Source organism: Fukomys damarensis, unplaced genomic scaffold, assembly GCF_012274545.1.
Source record: "Fukomys damarensis isolate Sample0158 unplaced genomic scaffold, DMR_v1.0_HiC HiC_scaffold_34, whole genome shotgun sequence".
Classification (NCBI taxonomy): domain Eukaryota; kingdom Metazoa; phylum Chordata; class Mammalia; order Rodentia; family Bathyergidae; genus Fukomys; species Fukomys damarensis.
The window spans coordinates 1,612,497-1,635,415 of NW_022900946.1; the positions used below are offsets into that span (position 1 = coordinate 1,612,497).

The 22,919-nt window shown below is 57.7% G+C and overlaps 2 protein-coding genes across 5 annotated transcripts in view; one reads left to right on the forward strand and one right to left on the reverse strand.

Moving 5' to 3' along the window:
* The window catches only part of Atp2a1 (ATPase sarcoplasmic/endoplasmic reticulum Ca2+ transporting 1), a 16,648-nt gene extending 4,706 nt beyond the window's left edge, over window positions 1-11,942 (forward strand). For 2 of the 3 annotated variants that reach the window (XM_010623513.2, XM_010623515.3), the window contains 17 exons: window positions 975-1,055; window positions 1,881-1,966; window positions 2,046-2,343; window positions 2,528-2,694; window positions 5,849-5,937; window positions 6,104-6,206; window positions 6,371-6,502; window positions 8,156-8,281; window positions 8,368-8,586; window positions 9,221-9,556; window positions 9,642-9,862; window positions 9,951-10,153; window positions 10,303-10,388; window positions 10,471-10,604; window positions 10,738-10,855; window positions 10,979-11,096; window positions 11,742-11,942. In XM_010623513.2, the coding sequence (XP_010621815.1) occupies window positions 975-1,055; window positions 1,881-1,966; window positions 2,046-2,343; window positions 2,528-2,694; window positions 5,849-5,937; window positions 6,104-6,206; window positions 6,371-6,502; window positions 8,156-8,281; window positions 8,368-8,586; window positions 9,221-9,556; window positions 9,642-9,862; window positions 9,951-10,153; window positions 10,303-10,388; window positions 10,471-10,604; window positions 10,738-10,855; window positions 10,979-11,096; window positions 11,742-11,767 (2,543 nt within the window). In that variant the 3' untranslated portion in view covers window positions 11,768-11,942. Of the gene's footprint in view, window positions 1-974; window positions 1,056-1,880; window positions 1,967-2,045; window positions 2,344-2,527; window positions 2,695-5,848; window positions 5,938-6,103; window positions 6,207-6,370; window positions 6,503-8,155; window positions 8,282-8,367; window positions 8,587-9,220; window positions 9,557-9,641; window positions 9,863-9,950; window positions 10,154-10,302; window positions 10,389-10,470; window positions 10,605-10,737; window positions 10,856-10,978; window positions 11,097-11,340; window positions 11,384-11,741 lie in introns of all 3 variants that reach the window. The other variant, XM_033758664.1, reaches the window with a different exon arrangement.
* A 118-nt stretch (window positions 11,943-12,060) lies between these two features.
* Window positions 12,061-22,844, reverse strand: Rabep2 (rabaptin, RAB GTPase binding effector protein 2). 2 transcript variants are annotated; one of them, XM_010623516.3, is made up of 12 exons: window positions 22,516-22,842; window positions 19,828-19,985; window positions 18,368-18,478; window positions 17,958-18,284; window positions 17,316-17,411; window positions 17,142-17,240; window positions 15,380-15,529; window positions 13,364-13,541; window positions 13,270-13,281; window positions 13,123-13,178; window positions 12,825-12,941; window positions 12,061-12,497 (listed from the first exon to the last, which is right to left on the reverse strand). In XM_010623516.3, the coding sequence occupies exons 1-12, from the start codon at window positions 22,787-22,789 to the stop codon at window positions 12,396-12,398; spliced, it is 1,680 nt and encodes a 559-aa protein (XP_010621818.1). In that variant the 5' UTR covers window positions 22,790-22,842; the 3' UTR covers window positions 12,061-12,395. The 2 variants fall into 2 exon arrangements, with proteins under 2 accessions (XP_010621818.1, XP_010621819.1); XM_010623517.2 differs by lacking the exon at window positions 13,270-13,281 and having other exon boundaries at window positions 22,516-22,844.
* Window positions 22,845-22,919: the final 75 nt, after the last annotated feature.

Sequence of the window (22,919 nt, forward strand, 5' to 3'; positions counted from 1 at the left end):
GTGGTGGAGGAGGAGGAGGAGGAGGGGGGCGGGTGAGCCGGACCCCAGTGCCTGGTTGGGGGGCTGTCTTGCCGCAGGAGTTTCGAGTCGGCGTCACAATGTCTATAAATATCACATGGGCTTGGGTGACGGTGTCCACCCGGCCTCCTCCTCTGTCTGCTTCCTCTGGCATGGGATGAGGGACCCTTGAGACCAAGGGACTGGAGAGCAGATGTACCCTGTTCCCAGTGTGGAGCCAGGCGGAGGCCCTGAGGGGGCTTGGCCTCCCCTGGGGTCTCTGAGTCCGGCCGGCCTGCCTCCCCTCCCACAGTTCTCTCCGCTGCTGGCCTCCACTGCGGGCCTCCTGGCCTCGTCCGCTGCCGTTGCTTTTCCCTTGCCTTGGGCTCCCGCGTGGCCCCCAGGCTGTTTGAGCCCCCCTCTGAGCTCCCCCATCCTTCACACACTTCCTTCTGGCTCCTTTCCCTGCTTCCTGCTCCACTTTCTCTTGGTTGATTTTTATTTTCTCTGCTCTGCACTTTCCCCTTCCCTTCCCTTCATGCTGTCCCTCACGCACCATCTCCTACTGACTCACCGTGGTTTCTGTTATTTTCTTGTCTTCACTCCTTGCCTTTCCCACCCTTGTCTCCTCCCTGTCTTGCGGTTTTCCATTTTCAGCTGTAGTTGGCCAGTCTCTGGTTTTCCCTGCAGTTGTTCTGGGTACATTTAATGAGCACATACTATGCACCAGGAATTATGCTGGACCCTTTCTTCACAGGCTTGAGCCAATGGGAAGAAATGCATTCAACAAGGCAACAGTAGGAAAGGTGTTAGAGGGGTGCTCGCTAGGGCCACAAGGGCAGAGGGCCTGACAGAAAGCCAGGGTAGACAGCTGAGAAGGATGGAAGAGGTGAGGGATTCTGGCAGACTGGGGCTTCCTCAGGAAGGAGGAAAACTCCATCCCCAACTGCTCTTGGTCTTCTTTGTTCTCTCCACAGTGGGAGACAAAGTCCCCGCAGACATCCGGATCCTTTCCATCAAATCCACTACCCTCCGGGTGGACCAGTCCATCCTGACAGGTCTGCTGGCCCAGGGACAGGGAGGGAAGGGGCAGTGGGAGTGGGGAAGACAAGGAAGGAGGAGAAGCCTTCTCTCTGGCTCCACGGGAGAGCAGTGGCAGCCTGCACTGGTGCAAGGGGTCATGGGAGAGGCCCGGATGTCTTGGGGCCATTCTCTGTATGGCCATCGATCTACCACTTGTACATGTTCCATTTTTTTTTTCTTTTGGTACCGGGGATCGAACTTGGGACCTTGCACTTATGAGGCAGGCGGCAGAAGCACTGAACTAAATCCCCTGCCCAACCACTTGTACATGGACGTAGGGTCACACATAGCCAGAGAACTCCCATAAGGTGCAGGATGAGGTGGCTTCAAACTGTCTGCTTTGTTTCTCCACTGGGAGGGAGAAGGGAAGAGCAAGGGACATTCCCCAAGGCCCCAGCAGGCAGGTGAGCCCTGCCCGTAGGGTAAGGAGCCAGTGTCCCAGCAGTGGGACCTCTCCTTCCTGGGAGCAATGCTCTCCTGATCTCCACACGTCTATGTCCAGCTGCTTACTTAGCTGTCACCAAGCCATTGTCCAGAAGTGCACATAGCACTGTGCACGTTTTACAGAGGAGCAAGCAGGGCTCAGTGTCAAAGCCGCGCTGTCCTAAGCACTCCCATGGGACTTTTTAGCCCAAGTGCAGTGACTTCCGCTCTGCATCCAGCAGCTTCCTCCAGAGGCCAGGTTTCCTCCCGCATGGTGCTTGGTCCTCGCCTGGCCCTACCTGCTGAGCAGGGAGTGAGTTTGGGACAGAAAGTCAGGGGTTGTGATGCTATCTGAGAGCCCCGGCCCCTCTCCTCAGGCGAGTCTGTGTCTGTCATCAAGCACACGGATCCCGTCCCTGATCCCCGGGCTGTCAACCAGGACAAGAAGAACATGCTTTTCTCGGTGAGTCAGGGGCACTGGCGTGGGGACTGCAGTGCAGAAGTCACCCTCACCTGACCCTTGCCTCTCTACCCCTTTCCAGGGCACTAACATCGCAGCCGGCAAGGCCGTGGGGATCGTGGCCACCACCGGCGTCAACACCGAGATCGGGAAGATCCGCGACCAGATGGCGGCCACAGAACAGGATAAGACCCCTCTGCAGCAGAAGCTCGATGAGTTCGGGGAGCAGCTCTCCAAGGTCATCTCCCTCATCTGTGTGGCCGTGTGGCTCATCAACATCGGCCACTTCAACGACCCCGTGCATGGGGGCTCTTGGTTCCGAGGAGCCATCTACTACTTTAAGATCGCCGTGGCCCTGGCTGTGGCTGCCATACCAGAAGGTATGGAGGCCCTGGTGGCCCTTCTTCCTTTCTCCTCCCGTTTGTGATCTCACAACAGAAGCATTCCCAGAACCGTAGCATTGGGAGGCCCAGGGACTTGGCCTTGAGGATCTTTGCCCCCTTCAGTGGCCACACCCCTCCCTCCGCCCCACACAGCCACTCCCTCAGCCTCCCCTCCCTGCAGGCCTTCCTGCCGTCATCACCACCTGCCTGGCCTTGGGCACCCGCCGGATGGCGAAGAAGAATGCCATCGTGAGGAGCTTGCCTTCTGTGGAGACCCTGGGCTGCACGTCTGTCATCTGCTCTGACAAGACTGGCACCCTCACCACCAACCAGATGTCAGTGTGCAAGGTCAGGAGCCTTCCAGAGATGGCCAGGGAAGCTGGAGGGCAGACGAGGCACCTGGGTCAGCCAGGCGGCTCAGCACAGGCACAGCGCCCATGCCAGGCTCGGCCTCGTGCTCCCTCCGTCTCCACAGCATCCCTTCAGGGGAGGCCTTGTGAGCCCCGGCTCTGAGGGGAGGAATCGGGGCTCTGCATGGCCCAGGAGCTCACACAGCTGCACAGTGAATGGGGAGCAGAACCACGCAGTGGCTACACTTGTGGTCCCAGCTCCTCCAGAGACTCAGGCAGGGTCACTGAACCCAGGAGTCTGAGGTCAGCCTGGACCTGCAGCAAAACTCCCTCAAAAGCAGTGGCAGCCGGGGGTTTAGTTCAGTGGCACCATGCCTGACTTGCAAGTGCAAGGTCCTGAGTTCAATCCCCAGTACTGCAAAAAAAAAAAAAGCATCAGTGGCAGAACTGAGTTCCAGATCCAGGTCTACATGGACCCAGAGCTCCTGCCTAAACTGCACCTGCAGGGCGGCCACTCAGGAAGGGGCCCAGCAAGTGCTCACCTGAACAGCACCCCCCCTCCCCTCCCTTCCCTTCCTTTTTTCCTTCAGGTACTAGGGATTAAACCCAGGGCTTTGGCACTGAGCTACATCCCCAGCCCTTTCTTTAACATTTTTATTTTGAGGCAGAGTCTCACCAGGTTACTAAGTTGCCTGGGTTGGCTGGAATTTGTGAATCTCCTGCCTCAGCCTGCCAAAGTGCTGGGATGACAGGTGTGTGCCTCCTCACCTAGCTTATATAATATTTTAAATATGTAAAATAAAACACATAGGATTCTGTTTTAAAACAGGAAGAGCCAAGCGTGGTAGTACAGGTCTGTAATCCAGTATTCAGGAGGCTGAGGTAGGAAGATCACTGTGAGTTTGAGACCAGCCTGGACTATGTAGTGAGCTCAAGGTCAGCCTGAACTACATACTGAAACTGCTTCAAAAACACCAAAAGAGGGCCAGGGATTTGGCTCAGTGGTTCGGTGGCCTGCCTTGCAAGCGCAAGGACCCGAGTTCAATCCCCAGTACCAAAAAACCCCAAAAAACCACCAAAAGAGAATCAATAAACGAATAAATAAAACAAAACATAGGAAGGACTGGGGTATAGCTCAGTGGTAGAGCTCTTTCTTGCATGAGAGGTTCTATGTTCAATCTCTAGCACAACCTCCCTAATAATAATAATAATAGTAATAATAATAATAAATAATAATAATAATAATAATAATAATAATAATAATAGGAAAAATACAAAGGATTACAGAAGAAATCGACGATTGAAATACAATTATCAAAATGTTTTATTTATTTATTTAAAAATTTTTTTGGTACCAGGGATTGAACTCAGGACCTTGCACTTGTGAGGCAGGTGGTGGCGCCACTGAGCTAAATGGCCGGCCACTTGCTGTTGTTTTGAGGCAAGGTCTCACTGTGTTGCCCAGGCTGCTCTTGAGCTCCTGGGCTCTGACGATGCTTCTGTCTCAGCCTGTGGAGCAGCTGGGACAATAGGTACAGGCCACCATGCCCGGCCCAGAGTCGTAGGTTTGGCTACTAATGTGGCCCACTGACTACATTCATAACCGGGAGGAAGCCAGGCATGGTGCTGCATGCCTGTAACTCCAGCATTCTGGGAGGCTGAGGAGGAGGATTGAAAATTCAAGCCCAAGCCAGGCATGGTAGCACACACTTGTAAATCCTAGCATTCAGGAGGCTGAGGCAGGAGGATTGCTGTGAGTTCAAAGCCAACCTGAATGGCATAGTAAATTCTGGACCAGTCTGAACTACATAGTGAGATCCTGTCTCAACCCCCACCCCAAAAAATAAATAAATAATGAAAGTTCAAGCCTAGCCTGGGCAACATAGCAAGACCCTCTTAAAAAATTAAAAAGGGGCTGAGGATGTAGCTCAGTGTGGAGGCCCAGGATTCATTCCCCACCACGCCACCCTCCCCCCGCCAAAAAAAAATCCCGGGAGGAAATGCTAAATGCCAGAGGGAAAATGAAGATGCAGCTTTTTGGCCGTCTATGTTGATGGACTTTTGTGAATTTGTCCATGGGTGCCAGGTGGAGAACCTCTGCCCTAACAGTTTTAAGGATTAGCTTGGCTGTGAAGTGCACGTTGCTGGGCTGGGGTGGGGTGTAGCTTAGGGTTAGCATGCGGGAGGTCCCGGGTTCAATCCCTAACACCACAAGGAGGGGTCCCTGCTCTGAGATGTGAGGGCTGTGTAATGGGCCAGGGCCAGAAGGACATGTTGTGCCCACGTGGGAGACCTGCCAGGGGCCCGCTGGCATTTAAAGCATCGGAGTGTAAATGCAATACATTCTACTTTTTTGCTGGAAAATTTCCCAACTTTGAGCGCAGAGCCTTTCTCTTTCTCTGCCCCCCACTCCTTTCCCCTCCTTCCCCTCTCCATTTCTCTCTCTTTCTCTCTTTTCTCTCTCTCCCTTCTTCCCTCCCTCCCTCCATCTCTGAGATGGCATCTGCTGTGTAGTTCAGGCAGGCCTCAAACTCACAGCAGTTCTCCTGCCTCAGCCTCCTGAGTGCTAGGATTACAGGCATGCGCCACCACGCCCAGCTCAGACCTTCTGGTCTACAATATGACTTAACCATTTCCCTTCTTGGGAATGAGAAGTCCAGTCCCCTGGTGCTTGCTCTGGGATGAGAAAGGGGGCAGCCTCCCGCTGGGCATCTGTCCTCAAACAGACATCCAATCCCCAAGTTCCAAACCAGACCCCATGCTTTCCATGAAAGAGGCTCCTGTGCTCATTTGAAAGACAGATTTCACAGGAAAGTAACCCGGACATCCAGCTCTGCCGCCGTGGGCAGAGGGAGCTGTGGGCGGCCGGCACCAACCCACTGACTAGCCTGGGTCGCCGCTGTACCTCACTGTGCACCTTTTAATTAACTGGCCCGAGGCAGCCCCAGCACGGCCGGCACATGCTTAAGGCCGCAGACACAGACCATGCAGAATGGTTGCAAAGCCAGGTTGGGAAGGGAGTGGGGTGCAGGGAGCCTCAAGAAAGGCTCATGGAAGGAGGTTTGCTCAGGCTGTCCGGTGGGCAGGGGAGTGGACGGCAGGGGCCCGGGCCAGGAGTGGGGGACGGCTGTGAGTCTGCCCTTCTCCCGCAGATGTTCATCATCGACAGGGTGGACGGGGACATCTGCCTGCTGAACGAGTTCTCCATCACCGGCTCCACCTACGCACCCGAGGGAGAGGTGTAAGTCCTGGGGGCCGCCCTGCCTCGCTCCCGCCTTTGCCCACCTCCTTCTGACCCCTCAACCTCCCTGCTGTCCTGTCCCTCCTGCACCCTGCTCTCTGCTTCCATCTCACTTCCTGTTCTTCTCCACTGTCTCTCCACTCCTTCCTGCCCGCCCTGCGGCCAGCATGAAGAATGATAAGCCAGTCCGGGCAGGGCAGTACGATGGGCTGGTGGAGCTGGCCACCATCTGTGCCCTGTGCAATGACTCCTCCTTGGACTTCAACGAGGTAACCTCCCACCGCAGCTGCTCTTCTTCCTGCCCGCCGCCTGGGACCCTGCGCCCCCTTGGCAAGCAGGGGAGCGCTGGCTTCCTTCCTGCACCGTGTGGGTGAAGGTGGGTGTGTGCCAGGGGTGACGAACCAGGCACCCACTTCCTCCTCTGCCCTCTCAGGCCAAGGGCGTCTATGAGAAGGTTGGCGAGGCCACCGAGACGGCACTCACCACCCTGGTGGAGAAGATGAATGTGTTCAACACTGATGTAAGAAGCCTCTCGAAGGTGGAGAGGGCCAACGCGTGCAACTCGGTGAGTCCAGACCCACCACACAGCCTTTCCCTCTGGTCGCACAGCCCGTGCCAGGCAGCCCGGGTGGGCAGGGCCTCGTGCCTCAGCTGTAACCCCCGCACATGCATGGACGGCCTCGCTGGCACCTTCTCTTGGAGGGATGCCGTCCCTGCAGTTACACAGCTGCTTCTGCTGCCCTGGAGGCCACGTCTTCCTGTTGTGTCCCACGTTGTAAGGACGGAGCTGGACACAGACACCAACGAGCCCTTGGTCCCTAGAAGCAAACTTGTTTCCGCTCGCTCTCAGCTCTGAGTTAGGGTTGGGGACACTGGCCACTGCACCCACAGGGCAGAGAGCAAGGCCGGTTCTGTTACACTCGCTCTGCATGCTTGGTGGTATTTGCTGGATTCCCAGATTGAGTTTCTCTGGGGTGTTATGTCCCTTCCACTCCTCCTCTTTCATGGAGTGCAGGGGAGGGTCCCACGGACTCCAGCTTGCAGGGCAGTCCTGTTTTCACATGCGCAAGGTGCTCATCGCCGCTTCATTCAATCTAACAGCGAAAACGAAAGCGAGCTGGGCATGGTGGCACACGCCTGTGACCCCAGCTATCCGAGAGGCTGAGGTCAGGGGGTTCAACTTTGAGAGCAGCACAAGCAATTGAGAGACCCTGTCCCAGAACAAAAAATAACATGGGCCGGGGCTTCAGTTGTCTCGCATGCCCCAGGCTCTGGGTTCTGTCTCCAGGCTGAGGAGTAAAAAGAAAAAGAAAGAAAACACCCTAAATATCTGTTGAGAAAGAATCTTTTGGGCCGGATGTAGCTCAGTGGTTCCACCTCCTGCCTCACAAGTGCAAGGTCCTAAGTTCCATCCCTGGTACCATTAAAAAAAGAAAGAAAAGAAAAAATTTTATTTTAGAATTTACAGATGATAATATGAATTTTAGTTTATTAATATGTATATGTAGTGTATGTTTACATGCCTTGTGGGAAGTAGATACATGTATATAAACACATCTTAGGAATTAAATTTAATTTTTATTTTTTAAAGTCAGGGCCTTTGCAATGAGCTACATCCCCAGTCTTTGATTTTTAATTAAAAAAAATTTTTTTTTTTTGGTACCGGGGATCGAACTTGGGTCCTTGTGCTTGCAAGGCGGGTGGCGGAACCACTGAGCTAAATCCCTGGCCTAGTTTTGAGGAGTTTTGCTAAGCCACTAAGTTGCCCAGGCTGGGCTCAAACCTGCAGTCCACCTGCCGCAGCCTCCCAAAGTGCTTGGATCGCGGGCGTGTGCCACCGCGCCCCATCTGGAGCACCTCTTACTGCCAGGCACTAGGCCTGCACTGCCTGATAATGCTTTCATTTCAGTCAATTAAAATTCAACACAGGTAAGAATGCCGTCCTTCAGTCACCTCCGCTGTGTTTCCAGGGCTCCCTGTACCTTGTCAGCTGCTGCAGGTTGCAGATTTCTGTCCCTATGGAGGGTCCCACGGGACAGTGCCGCACGGGCCATGCTGTCTCCGTGGCGTTTTGAGGACACTAAGCTCTGGCAGCCCTTGAAATGGAATCCTCTGCGTCTGTCCCGCTTGTGCCAGGCGTGTTGCTTGCCTGTCTGGGTGGCCCACTCTCCCTCAGTCTTTCTGACTGGGCCCTGACCCTTCCGTCTGCCGGCCTCAGGTGATCCGCCAGCTCATGAGGAAGGAGTTCACCCTGGAGTTCTCCCGGGACAGGAAGTCCATGTCTGTCTACTGCACCCCCGCCAAGTCTTCCCGGGCTTCTGTGGGCAACAAGATGTTCGTCAAGGTCAGAGACAGGGACGCACCTCTATTGCCTTTCTCCCTCTCCTGGGCCCCTCCTTGCGTGGGTCCGAACTCTGCTCTGCATCCTAGGGTGCCCCCGAGGGGGTCATCGACCGCTGTAACTACGTGCGAGTGGGCACCACCCGCGTGCCGCTGACGGGCCCGGTGAAGGAGAAGATCATGTCGGTGATCAAGGAGTGGGGCACCGGCCGGGACACACTGCGCTGCCTGGCCCTGGCCACCCGCGACACACCCCCCAAGCGCGAGGAGATGGTCCTGGACGACTCTTCCAAGTTCATGGAGTACGAGGTGAGCGCTGCCCTGCAGCGTGCGGAGGCGGGTTTGTGGGCTCACCTCATGCCCTCCCTCCACCGCGCCCGTGCCACTTCATCAGTGCACGTGGAGCGAGGGTCATGGAGGGCAGCACACCAGAGTCTGAAGGAGCCTCAGGAGTCACCTGGCCTGCTGCCGCTTTGTCTCACTTCTCGTGATGCTGGGGATGGACCAGGACCTCGCTCTGTGACGAAGCGAGGCCCATGCGTCAGAACACAGTGGGACACGGCTGGGGTTACTCGCACAGCGAGACTATCTCGAGGCGGTGGCCATTTGTCATGGACACTAAACAGCACAGGAGCCCACCGCCTTCATTGATAGAGGGACTTCATGGCCCAGCAGGCCACAGGGATGTGCTCCAAGGCGGGCCAGTCATGGCACATGCAAAAGCAGAAGCCACTGCTGTGACTCCCAGCTCACAGCCTTTCTGTGGGAGGTTCAGCCTGGCATCTGCAGCAAGCCTGGCACCCCCAGGACCACAGGCCCCTCTGGGAATGAGACACACTCCCCACCGCACTGAGGCCCAACACCTGGCCCCAAAGCTGCAGGCCCCAGCCCCCGACGTCTCTGCCTGCTCCCCCTCACTCCCCATACCTTCCCACCTCCCCAGATGGACCTGACATTCGTCGGCGTGGTGGGCATGCTGGACCCACCACGCAAGGAGGTCACAGGCTCCATCCAGCTGTGCCGTGACGCCGGGATCCGGGTGATCATGATCACCGGAGACAACAAGGGCACGGCCATCGCCATCTGCAGGAGAATTGGCATCTTTTCGGAGGACGAGGAGGTGACTGACCGGGCCTACACCGGCCGGGAGTTCGATGACCTGCCTCTGGCTGAGCAGCGGGACGCCTGCCGCCGCGCCTGCTGCTTCGCCCGCGTGGAGCCGTCGCATAAATCAAAGATCGTGGAGTACCTGCAGTCCTTCGATGAGATCACGGCCATGGTGAGCGGTGCAGGGCGGCAGGGGTCGGGCAGGTGGGCGGGCGGGCAGGCAGGTAGGCGCCGGAGCTGAGTTCCTCCTCCCACAGACAGGGGATGGTGTCAACGACGCCCCTGCCCTGAAGAAGGCCGAGATAGGCATTGCCATGGGCTCTGGCACCGCCGTGGCCAAGACGGCCTCTGAGATGGTGCTGGCGGACGACAACTTCTCCACCATCGTGGCTGCCGTGGAGGAGGGCCGTGCCATCTACAACAACATGAAGCAGTTCATCCGCTACCTCATCTCCTCCAACGTGGGAGAGGTGGTCTGGTGAGCCGCCGGGCTGCCTTTGGGGAGATCGGGCTAAGAGGGTTTCGAGCAGGCCGGGCCGGACAGACATGGGTTCTCCTTCCGGCAGCATCTTCCTGACAGCTGCCTTGGGGCTGCCGGAGGCCCTGATCCCAGTGCAGCTGCTGTGGGTGAACTTGGTGACTGATGGGCTCCCAGCCACAGCCCTGGGCTTCAACCCACCAGACCTGGACATCATGGACCGGCCACCGCGGAGCCCCAAGGAGCCCCTCATCAGCGGCTGGCTCTTCTTCCGCTACATGGCCATCGGAGGTGAGCAGCATGGGGCTCCGTGGCCCTCGTAGCCCCAGGGCACGGCTCCCCCACGGCCCCTTCCTGAGCTGCTGACTCCAGCTGTGAGGCCCTCCTGGGGCTCCGGTCACCCCGGCCCTGACGCGACTCCCATGTTCTTTCCACCACAGGCTACGTGGGTGCAGCCACAGTGGGGGCAGCTGCCTGGTGGTTCCTGTATGCGGATGATGGACCTCATGTCTCCTACTACCAGCTGGTAGGAGGCCGGGGAGGCGGGGGCCAGGTGGGTGGCACAGAGACGTCTGCAGAATCTCAGGCCCCTGTTTCTCCCTCCGCAGACTCACTTTATGCAGTGCACTGAGCACAACCTTGAGTTCGACGGTGTGGACTGTGAGGTTTTCGAGGCCCCCGAGCCCATGACCATGGCCTTGTCCGTGCTGGTCACTATCGAGATGTGCAATGCTCTCAACAGGTAGGGCCCGCGTGCCTGCACCCTGCAGCCTCTGCAGAGGCTCCTGCTTTTGTCCTGACCCCCTGCCTGCCTCCTACCCTCACGTGGCTTTCTCCTCGTGTCCCCTCCTTCGGTGCCCCGGCCTTCTTGGCAGCCTGTCTGAAAACCAGTCCCTGGTGCGGATGCCGCCCTGGGTAAACATCTGGCTGCTGGGCTCCATCTGCCTGTCCATGTCTCTCCACTTCCTCATCCTCTACGTCGACCCACTGCCGGTGAGCCTCCCTCTGGCACCTGTTCCCCCACATAAGTGCTGCCGGGAGGGTGGCAGGTGCTGGGGCAGCTGGGCACGGGGCGGGAGGACAGTGGCCCTTCATGGCTGCTCTCCCCACCCCCAGATGATCTTCAAGCTGCGGGCTCTGACCGTCACGCAGTGGCTCATGGTCCTCAAGATCTCCCTCCCCGTCATCGGGCTAGACGAAATCCTCAAGTTTGTTGCCAGGAACTACCTGGAGGGTAAGGTGCCCCCGACCCGGCACACCCTGCCCTCCCTGCGCTGCGCCCCCTCTTCCTTTGCAGGTGGGTACGTGCCTGGCCCTGGCAGGACCAGGGTCCCCAGGAGGGGCGGCCAGGCCCCTTCCCACCCCTGCTGTGCCTGGTGGAGCCACGTTCCTGGGGCAGCCCAGCCTCCTCTGCCTTCCTGGCCCTGCAGGCAGCCTTCCTCCTTGGTAACGGCTCTCTCTGTCCTCTCTGGCCATAGGGTAACTGTCCCCCTCCTCCATGTCCTTGAACCCGTGTCACAGGTATCACCCCCTTCTTGCCCTCTCCCCAGCTGCTGTGCCCTGCCCCCGCCGCCCGGCCCTCCATGCAGCTGGTCACTTGCGCTCGCTCACAGCTCCACCTGGGGCCACTGCCGCTGCTGCCCCTGCGCGCTTCATGGGCAGCCCGTGCCCTCGCCTGGGCGCCAGCACCGCTGTGCAATCCCCCTGCCCTGGGGGTACTACCTCTAGGCACAACTGCTGCGCTGCGCGGCGCTGGCTGTCTGCTGCTGGGGCTGTGGGGTGGGGTGGGGGTGTCTGGGGACACAGGTGAGTGTGGGGAAGAAGGGGCCATCTCATGTCCCACCTGCCCCCACCTCATCCTGGCCCTTTCTCCCTCCAGATCCGGAAGATGAGAGAAGGAAGTAACCAGCCCTCTGCCCCTCCTTCTTTCCCACCCTGATAGTGACGCATCTTCAGCCAGAGCTGTGGCACAGACCCCCTTCCCCTCCACCCCATGTCTGTTTATAAATACAAGGTCCTGTCCCCTCCCCACTCAGCAACCCCACCCTGGAACCACCCTTACCCGAGCCCTGTGGGGCTTGCAGGGACGAGGCAACTGAGCTGAGCTGCTTATTTATTGAAAATAAATGAAGAAGTCTGGCCTGGCCTCCATGTGCATCTATAGTGTCATGCAGTGCAGAAAGCAGCTGCTGTCGCGAGGCGTGCCTAGGGACCCCCTGATGTCTGCAGAGGTTTCCAGCCACCGCCGCCCAGCTCGGTCCTGCCTGGGGTAGCCAGTGTGGCATGGCAGCAGAGAGCCACAGGGTCAGCCTGCACCTTCGGTTCTGGGGGGGTTGGGACCCTCACCCAGGTGTCATCCCTGAGAGCAGAAGGTCCAGCCACCAGGGAGGAGGCGCTGGGCGGTGGAGGCCCCGACCCCTCCAACTGGGCTTGGAGGGTGAGAACACCATCCTCAGACCCACGTCTCTGGATCAACAGTGGAGAATGGCGGTGCTGCCCAGGGGTGCAAGGGCTGGGGCTCTCGCCTGGCCCCTCAGGTGTCCCTGATGTCCCGGACGTCCCTCAGGGGCGCCTCGTCCATGATGCTGCGCACTTGCTCCAGGGTCTCTGCCTGGCGGACCCGCTCCAGGCGCACCTGTGGGGTCCCGCGGGGGATGCAGAGGGCCCCTGGTGGGGAAAGGCGGCCCCACCCCAGCAGGTGGGCACCAGGGCCATCTCCCTCCAGCACCCATGGGGAAAATCGGGCCAAGGGCAGGAATGGGCTACAGGAGCACCCTCAGGCAGCCTGGCACGCAGGTCTGTCCTAAGCCACTGTCCGAGAGGCACACACGAGCTTTGACCCTGCAGGAGCCAGAGCCTGGGGGACGGGATGCTAACGGGCAGGAGAGGGAGGGACCGAAGCCGGGGGCCACCCTCTGGCAAGTGTCATGTGAAGCATGCCAGCCCGTAGGGCCGCACATACCTGCAGGGCTTGGGACAGCCGGACAAAATCCCTTTGCACCTGCTCGCTGGTCTCCAGCTCAGCCTGCAGCCGCAGCACCTTGGCCCTCTGCTCGGTGAGGAGGTCTGTAGGCTGGGCCTGTGGGACAGGACATCAGGCTGGAGCCTGGCACAGGTTTGGCCTGGACCAGACAGGGTGTAGCCAGAGCAATGGGAAGTCCCCACAGCCCTGTCCACCACCCAGTGCTGCCTCTGGCCTTCCAGCTGTGGCGGCAGGAGACGGAGGCCCTCACCATCCCAGCTGGGGCTGGGCGCCTCACCTTGCTCTGTTCCTGCTGGATCCGCTCCATCTCTGTCCTCAGACTGCACAGGGAGGCTGGGAAGTCAGGTGCAAGGGGCTGGAAGTCAGGCCCTCTCAGCTGCACGCCCCACCGCGGCAGGCCCAGGCAGGGTGGGCCCATACTCACCCTGCAGCACCTCTGCGGGAGGAAGGAGAGGCCACAGCTATCCCCGTGCCCTGGGAGCAGCGCAGCAGACGCGCACTCTCCGGACTCTGCTCACCTGCCTCCTCCCGCTGTGTGCGCAGCTGCCCCTCCAGGCTGGCCCTGGCCGCAGTGTCCTCCTCCAGCGCCTCCCGCAAAGTCACGATCTCGATGCGCAGGCGCTCGGCCTCGTGCATCTGGGCCTGCTGTCGCGCGTGTGCCTCCTGCCGTGTGCGGCGCACCAGCTGCTGCAGCTCCTGGAAGGGTGCAGTTGCCCGCTGGGCATGGGACAGGAAGTAGGAGGGCAGGGGCTGTGGGAGGGACGGGCACTGCTAACAGGAAAAGCCTGGATGCCGTGGTGGGGAGGACAGATAAACCCTCCGAAAGCTCCAGAAGGGACCTGGAGCATGACAGTCAGAACAGCATGTCCGGAATGAAAACAATCGAGAAGAGAGCAAGGAGGTCCCTCAGCTAAAGAAGTGTGCAGTGCCAGAGAAGCGGTCACCCTCAGGCAGGGCGGGCCCCAGTGAGCTTTACACTGTTAACAAATTAATTTGTCAGTGAGTTCTGTTATCATTAAATCAACAGAGGCCATGCACAGATCAATGAAGATAGATCGTTAGGAACCAGATCTGACGAATTAATTCTTAAAGCTCTAGTGTCACTTAAAAACAGCAAACAAGCTGCTGCTTCCTTGGGTCAGGGATTCTGTTAGCCCTTCCTTGCTGGCCGGCGCTGAGGAATGCAGAGCCCCATGCTCAGTCGGACAGGAAAGCAGCGGACGCAGCAGCCCATTCTGTCCCCAGCCCACCTGTCTGGCAGGAAGGGCGGCCCACACCTGCGCACCTGCACTGAGCCAGGCAGCGCCGCCTCCTCGCCCGCCTGCTGCTCCTGGCCCTGGGGCTGGCAGTCCATGCACAGATCAATGAAGATAGATCGTTAGGAACCAGATCTGACGAATTAATTCTTAAAGCTCTAGTGTCACTTAAAAACAGCAAACAAGCTGCTGCTTCCTTGGGTCAGGGATTCTGTTAGCCCTTCCTTGCTGGCCGGCGCTGAGGAATGCAGAGCCCCATGCTCAGTCGGACAGGAAAGCAGCGGACGCAGCAGCCCATTCTGTCCCCAGCCCACCTGTCTGGCAGGAAGGGCGGCCCACACCTGCGCACCTGCACTGAGCCAGGCAGCGCCGCCTCCTCGCCCGCCTGCTGCTCCTGGCCCTGCAGGGCTGGCAGCTGCTCGGCTCGGAGCCCTTGGTTTTCCTCCGTCAGCCGCTTCACCTCGTGGTGCAGGCACTTGTGGGAGGTGGCCAACTCCGCCTGCACAGAGAGAGAGTAGCACGGGCAAGAAGGGGCGCGGTGCCTCCAGCCCCCTTCCACAGCCCAGGCTGCCGGGAAGGGAAGAGGGCCTCTGCTGCCTTCAATTCTAGACACTCCCCGCTGGCTCACATCACACACAGGCAGTCAGAGCCACGCTAGGTATTTGGTCCATATACTTTAAAAAAAACTAATGTTAGTTATTTAATTAATTGTAGTACTGGGGATTGAGCCCAGGGCCACATGAGTGCTACCCAAGTGCTGTAGTACTGAGCTACATCTTCAGCCCCTTCCTTGTTTTTGTCAGATAAACCCTCCGAAAGCTCCAGAAGGGACCTGGAGCATGACAGTCAGAACAGCATGTCCGGAATGAAAACAATCGAGAAGAGAGCAAGGAGGTCCCTCAGCTAAAGAAGTGTGCAGTGCCAGAGAAGCGGTCACCCTCAGGCAGGGCGGGCCCCAGTGAGCTTTACACTGTTAACAAATTAATTTGTCAGTGAGTTCTGTTATCATTAAATCAACAGAGGCCATGCACAGATCAATGAAGATAGATCGTTAGGAACCAGATCTGACGAATTAATTCTTAAAGCTCTAGTGTCACTTAAAAACAGCAAACAAGCTGCTGCTTCCTTGGGTCAGGGATTCTGTTAGCCCTTCCTTGCTGGCCGGCGCTGAGGAATGCAGAGCCCCATGCTCAGTCGGACAGGAAAGCAGCGGACGCAGCAGCCCATTCTGTCCCCAGCCCACCTGTCTGGCAGGAAGGGCGGCCCACACCTGCGCACCTGCACTGAGCCAGGCAGCGCCGCCTCCTCGCCCGCCTGCTGCTCCTGGCCCTGCAGGGCTGGCAGCTGCTCGGCTCGGAGCCCTTGGTTTTCCTCCGTCAGCCGCTTCACCTCGTGGTGCAGGCACTTGTGGGAGGTGGCCAACTCCGCCTGCACAGAGAGAGAGTAGCACGGGCAAGAAGGGGCGCGGTGCCTCCAGCCCCCTTCCACAGCCCAGGCTGCCGGGAAGGGAAGAGGGCCTCTGCTGCCTTCAATTCTAGACACTCCCCGCTGGCTCACATCACACACAGGCAGTCAGAGCCACGCTAGGTATTTGGTCCATATACTTTAAAAAAAACTAATGTTAGTTATTTAATTAATTGTAGTACTGGGGATTGAGCCCAGGGCCACATGAGTGCTACCCAAGTGCTGTAGTACTGAGCTACATCTTCAGCCCCTTCCTTGTTTTTGTTTTTTTTTTTTTTTGAGACAGGGTCTCACTATGTATTTGAGACTGACCTGGAACTCACTATGTAGCCCAGGCTGGTCTCCAACTTACAGCGATCCTCCTGCCTCAGTCTCCCGAGTGCTGGGATTATAGGCGTGCGCCACCACGCCTGGCTCTAGTCCTTCCTTTTTTGAGATGGGATCTTCCTGAACTGCCCAGGCTGGCCTCGAACTTGAGGTCCTGCCACCTCAGCTTCCCAAGCACCTGGGGTAATAGACATGCATCATCATTTGAGCCTGGGCACTTTGGTGGGTGTTCTGGTGCTTTGTTTTGGTTTTGTTTGGTTCCAGGAATTGAACTCAGGGCCTCATGCTTGCCAGGCAGGCACTTCATCAATGAGCTATATACATGGACCTCTGTTTTAGTTTTTTTTTTGGTACCGGGGATCGAACTTGGGTCCTTACGCTTGCAAAGCAGGCAGCAGAACCACTGAGCTAAATCCCCAGCCCTGCTTTTAGTTTTCTGAGACAAAGTCTCACTGTGTGGCCCAGGCTGGCTTCAAACCTGTGGCTATCCTCCTGAATGGTGAGACTATAGGCACGCGCCACCATGTCTAGTGACTTCTGGATTCTCTTGAAAAATCAGAATATCTAAGTGGGCATGGCGGACACACCTGCAACCCTAGCTGAGGAAGGAAGACAGCTAGGCGGTCCAGGCCAGCTTGGCTACACGTACACGGTGAGATCCTGCCTCAAAGGAAACGAAAACAGGTCCAGTGGCACCACTTGCCTCATAAGCACAAGGTCCCGAGTTTGATCCCCAGTACCAAAAAAAAAAAAAAAAAAGAAGAACATCTGGTTGTGTGGAGCCAGTGTTCCTGGGCACCAGGGCTCAGGGCAGCTGATGGCAGCTGAGGGTGGCAGCTGTGGCCCGGGCCCCTGGTGCCTTCTGCTCCTTCCTGCTGTACACCTAGCCCCCTCCTGCCATGTGCCTCTCCTGCCCAGCCTCAGGAAGTGTCTGATTTGCTTTTTTTTTTTTTTTTGGTACCAGGAATCAAACTCAGGACCTTGTGCTTGTGAGCCAGGCAGCAGAATCACTGAGCTAAATCCCCAGCCCTTGACTTGCTTTCAACTGTCACAATTCTGCACAGTATGACCCATTGTCAGCTTTACAGACAGCGCGTCCAAGTTTCGAGGTTAGGGTTAGCTCTGGCCTGGCCTGGCTGCCCAAACCCTTTACCCTTCTGGTACTGATGCCAGGAGAGGCCAGAGCAGCAGGGCAGGACAGGCGCCTGGCTTTTCAGGGGTCCCCACGGTCCCAACTCCCTCTGCTCACCATCTGCACCTGCACACGCTCCTGGGCCTGGCTCACGGTGCCCTGCAGGGTCCGTAGCAGCTGCTCCGAGTTCTGGACCTGGGCCAGCAGCGCCTGCATCTGGGGGAGGACAGCAGGCACGGTAAGGTCAGGGATGCTGGGGGCCCTGCAGGCCTGGCAGAGGCCCGGACCCACCTGCTTGGCACAGTCCTCGTTGCTCCGCCGCAGGCCCTCCTGCAGCTCGTCCCGCTCCCGGCTGATGCTGTCCAGGTCCCTCTGCAGCTGCCGGCCCTGCCACAGACCCAAGCTCAGCCCGTGGCCCAGGCTCCCCTGCTCTACAGGCCTGGCTGCGCCACACCTGCACACCCTCAGCCAGCAGCTGTGGTCAGGTTCTCTTCCCTGCGCTGCCCACCTTCCTCCAAGGGGAGCCCAAATCCACTTGCCTCCTTCCGTCTCTGCTGCCACCTCCTGGTCTAGACACTGCCCCTCTCTTTTGGTGGCAGTACTGACGGTGGAACCCAGGGCCTCTATACTGAGCTACATCCCCACACCCTTTTTATTTTTCTATTTGAGGCAGGGTTTCACTAAGTCGCTAAATTGCCCAGGCTGGTCTCACACTTGTGATCCTCCTGCCTCTGCCTCCCAGTGCGGAGTGGCTTAAACTGCAGTCCCAGCAGGTCACTCAGCTTCTCCCATCCTCTCCTGCCTGCCAAGCTTGTCCTTCCAAAGGCCCCAGTGAGCTGCCCGCCCAGAGCGAGCAGGCCCTGGGAGCAACCCTGCCTCCTGAGCCCAGCCCTCACTCCAGGTCCAGGCCCCACAGCTGCCCTCGCCGTGTACCTCCACCTGCAGCTGCTCCCACTGGATGTCAGGGACCAGCTGGTAACCCGGAGGCGGCAGGTAGATGCCCTCGGGGACCAGGGTCCCGGTGGACACCAGGGAGGCCGTCTCTTCCTGCTCAGGGCTCAGGCCCCGACGGGTGCGAGGCAGGGAGGCGCTGCTGCCCACACCGCCCAGGGAGAAGGAGGAGATGGAGGCGCTGTCGTCACAGTTGTGGGCGAAGGCCTCGGCCGCTGGGCCCCCGCGCGGCTCCTCCAGGGACTCCAGTGGGGGAGACGGGTTCCGGGAAGGCGGCAGGGACTCTGCGGGGCCCAGCAGAGGCCGTCCCTGCGGAAGGGTGGGAGGACAGGCTGGGTCAGTCGGCCCTGCCGCTCTGCGCCCTTCCCCCTCCCTCAGCACAAGCCCCTCACCTGGATCTCCAGGATCAGTGCCTCCGCCCGCAACAGCTTGGCCTTGAGCTCTGCAATCTCCTGCTCCATGGGCAGCACAATCTCCCGCAGCTTCTGCGCGTCCTCGTGGGCCTGGAAGGAGGCGGGCAGTGAGCATCCCAGGGCTCTCCCTACTCCTGGAGGTGGCACTGGAGGACACAGCACCAGGGAGGAAGCAGGAAGGCGAGGGGTCCAGGTCACAGCTCTCTTACGGAGGCCCCACTTAATCTTTCTTCCCTGACATCTGTGCTTTTGATCATGGGGGGATCGAACTCAGAACCTTGCACTTATGAGGCAGGCAGGGTGCCACTGAGCTAAATCTTCAGCCCCGACATAGCCTAAATTCTACGTCATTTACATTTCTCAGCTTCCCTGCAACTAGACAGGATTATATAACTCAGTTCCATAAACACACGTGCCACGTGTGAACCTCCAGGATAACTCCATAAAGGAAGAGGGTGTGCCTTTCTTTACTCCCTCTTGCTGGCTGGAATGTGGATGTGATGGCTGGCACTCAAGCAGTCATCTTAGACCATGATGCAATCTGCTACCTATGGCAAACCAGCAATGCAGGAGTAACCTGAATTCCTAATGACTTCTTTTTTTTTTTTTTTTTTTTTTTTTTTTTTTGGTACTGGGGATCAAACTTGGGTCCTTGTGCTTGCAAGACAGGCGGTGGAACCACTGAGCTAAACCTCCAGCCCCCTAATGACTTCTTAAGCTGCTGTACCAGTGCTGACATTAAGAAAAGCAAATTTTCATCATATTTAACCCACTGCTAATTTGGGTTTTCAGTCACGTGCAGCCAAATCTCATCTGGACTGGTGTGTCCTTCCACGCTCCTATCTGACCCACGAGGCTGGCTGTTTCCCTCATTCCGGGCTTGAGACCCTGCTCAACTTGTGCAGCCACCAGCCTCTGGAGACACCTCCACCTGGCTCCTCTAGCCTAACACAGCCAGAACGGAACCTCCTCACGGACCCTGTTCTTCCTGCCCCCAGCTCCAGGGACAGCAGGACGCCCTGCCAACCACAAGGTGCTCAAGGTGGAAGTGGCTGGTCACTACGTCCATCACCACTGCCTTCCAGCTCAGCCTCTTGAGTGCTGGGATTACAGGCGTGCATCTCCACACCCGGCACACAGGCAGAGAGTCTAAGTCTCACCATACCGTCTGTTCAGCACCCTGCTAGCTCAGCCACACAGGGCAGAGGCGGGGTGTGGGGTCCAGCAAGCACTCAGCACAGTGCCTTGCGCATTAGAGCAGAATGCGGTTCTCCCACATAGCTCACCTTGCTTGTGGGCTGAAATGAATGCAGTCACCCAGCCCCGCAGCAGGGGCTGCTTGGGGACCTTGCCAAGCGCATGGGTGGCTTGGCACCCTGCACTCTGTGGCTGCAAACAGGCCGCCAGAGATCCACAACACCACTCCAAGTGACCCCTACCTTTTCCATCTCCTTCTCCAGGGAGTCCCGGGGCTGGGCCTGGGCCAGGAGCTGCTGCAGGCGGCTCAGCTCTCGCTCCTTCTCTTCATGGTCCTGCTGCCGCTGCTGCCGCTCCTGCTGCAGGGCTGAGATCTGGGCCTCGTAGCTGCTGATAGAGTCTGGGGGCGGGAAGGGCAGGAGGGGTGGGCTGTGTGTGCTGTCTGTGCGCAGGGCTCTGGGAGGGCACCGTGGGGCTCTATTCACGAAGCCCCGCTGCAGCTGGGACACCGGAGCTACTGACCCCCGTGTGGTCACTGGACAAAGTGAGAGGTGCTCAGCCCCTCCTCGCACATGAGAAGGCCCAACCGGACACTCTGCCTCTAAGATGCACTCAACTGAAGAATTGGCCCCTGGATATTTATACTAAAGCACACTAAAACTAAAAGTCAAAACATTAACTATTAGTGTCATCAAAACATTAATTAATTAATTAATATTTTAGACAAAGTCTTGCTAAGTTGCCCATTCTGGTCTTGTTCTTGTGACTCTCCTGCCTCAGCCTCCTGAGTAGCTGGTATTATAGGTGTGCACAAGCCTGGCTTAGAACATTTTAGTTAGTAGGAAAATTGTTCCCCTACATACACTGAAAGGGAATTGAAAACAGTTGCCAAATTAATCACACCACAGGAACTCAGCCAAATACAAGTCCCACATATTGCTAAGGGGACACCCGACACAGAAGCTGGGATCACGACGGTGAATGCCAGGAAGAGGTCGAATGCTCTGAGGGACGACGTGTGAGCCAGCAAATGGCAGGAGCAGCGTGAAGTACGACTTGCAAGTCAAGAGGGAAAGTCTGGTCAGAGTGTCAAATTACCAACAATTTCCAAGTACGGGCACTTGGCCAAGGGTTGCATCTAGGATGCCAAAAGCCCTTTCCCCCCTCTGGAGAACAGCCACAGTGACACTTGATTTTGTGGCTAAAACAGGACCAGACTAGCACATAATAACCTGGAAAAGCAAATGGTATCGGATGTAATGCCAGCGCACTTCATGATAGAAACTGTAGACCTCTAGCCAGGTGAGATGGCACACCTGCGACCCTGGCACTCAAGAGGCTGAGGCAGGAGGGCTGCCATGAGTTCATGCCAGCCTGAACTACATAGCAAGACCTGGACTCAAAATAATAAAAGGGTTGAGGATGGAGCTCAGCACTACCTGGGATTTAATCCCACCACCACACAAGAATGACAGAAAGACAGATACAGACACTGTAAGGAGGGAGAGACAGGGAATGAGAGGAAAAGGGAGAGGGAGACAGACAGATAGTAGACATGGACCAAAGCATGGTCCAAAATTCCTTTTACAGCCATAGTCACTTTCTCTGTGACTTTTACAGAAGAAACCGTTCAGAGGAAGACTCGATGGGATTATCTGGAGAATCTGATGCATGAAGACAAGTGGCCAATTACTCCACACTAAACCCCAAGGCTCGCCCTTTCCACTCATATACACTGCTATCAACCAAGTTTATTAACGGTAATGAGCACCAACTCTAGGTTCGGGAAATGCAGGGACTGTCCAGAGACAAGGCCACTGTCCGCGGGGAAGGCAGCAATGACAACAGGGTGCAGTGTGGGAGGAGCTGCAGGCCAGGACCACTCCGGGGTCCAGGATCCCCAAGGAAGGGAAAACACTCATGAGGCAACCGGACCAGCACGAGCAGAGGCTCAGAAGTGAGGAAGAGGCTGGTGTGCTGGGCACAATGCTGCCACGAGAGCCTGAACAAAGGCGTCATGAGGACAGATGCTGGGAAGGGGGAGAAGGTGGCACTGTGTGCCCCCTCGGGCCTTGAACACCCCACTTTGTGGTTGGGAATTTATCCCATAGAACAATGGCAGGTGGAGATGATGCTGAGTGGAAAGGGGACTTTTTAAAGTGCTTTTTTATAGGGTAAGTTGTACAGAGACACAGCTGTCACAGAGGTATGCGGACGTCTGAGATGTGGGAAACAGCCCCAGAGAGCCTGGAGCCTGCGGCAGTTCGAAAGGGAAAGGCATGATTGGAAGGGAACTTTCAGCAGTTTACTCTGGAAGTCTGTCCAGGCCAAACCACAGGGCTCAGGGTGGGGTCCAGGTGAGCGTGGTCTGAGCCCCGCTGTAGCAGGGGAACTCGAGTGTGCGCCGGAGTTCGCCATCTGTTTGGGAGACTCTGGCCCCTGACACAGAAGGGGATCGGAAACCGGAAAAGAAGCCAGATCCCGAGCCCAGGGAGCTAGAGCTCTCCAGAGGCATAGGACGGCGGTGAGGGTGAGCGCTGGGGGCATCCCAGGGTGGGGCAGGGCGTGGGGCCGGAAGGAAGGAAGGAAACCAGATTAGGCTCCTGGGCTGTGCCCAAGCCCAGAGGTCCAGACTAAAACGAGGCTGCTTTGGGGAACTGAGAAGTTTCTTGTTCACCTTCAGGGTTGGTCGGTCATCAGTGAGAAATGAGAAATGTCAGAGGGCAAGGAAACAGAGAGAGGGCGGGAGCTAAACTTAGCTGTGATTGTCAGAGCTGCTGCCGGCACATGTGGGGCTCTATGCAAATTAGGAAAGGGCCCCCCAACTCTAGGTATGGGCAGCCCCGCTACCCACCCCACCGCTATCTGATGTCTATCCTGTCCTGGGCTCCCCTGAAGGGCTGACGGGCAGTCTTGGGTAGGTCCCTCACCTTTCAGGATGGCCTGCAGTGAAGCCACCTCCTCTTGGCACTGTCGCTGCACTGCAGCCACAGCCTCCGCCTTCGTGCTCTCGCTCACCTCCGCCACTGCCTTCATGGTCTCCATCTCTGACAGGGCGCCTGCCAGCTCGGCCCGCAGCCGGCCCAGCTCACCTGACTCGGCCTCCACATCTGTCCCCTCCTGGGGGTGGCGGTGCAGCGCTGCGGGGAAAGGGAATCTGTGTCTCTTCCCATCACTTCTCAGATTCCCCACATCCCAGACCATCTACCAAACCAGCAGGTGCTGCAACCCACTACACTGCAGGGTCACCTGCACTCGGCCCCGCCCGCTCACCTGGCCCCGCCCCTCCCACTTCACCTCGGGTGGCCCCCAACCTCCCCGCCCCAGCCCTCCC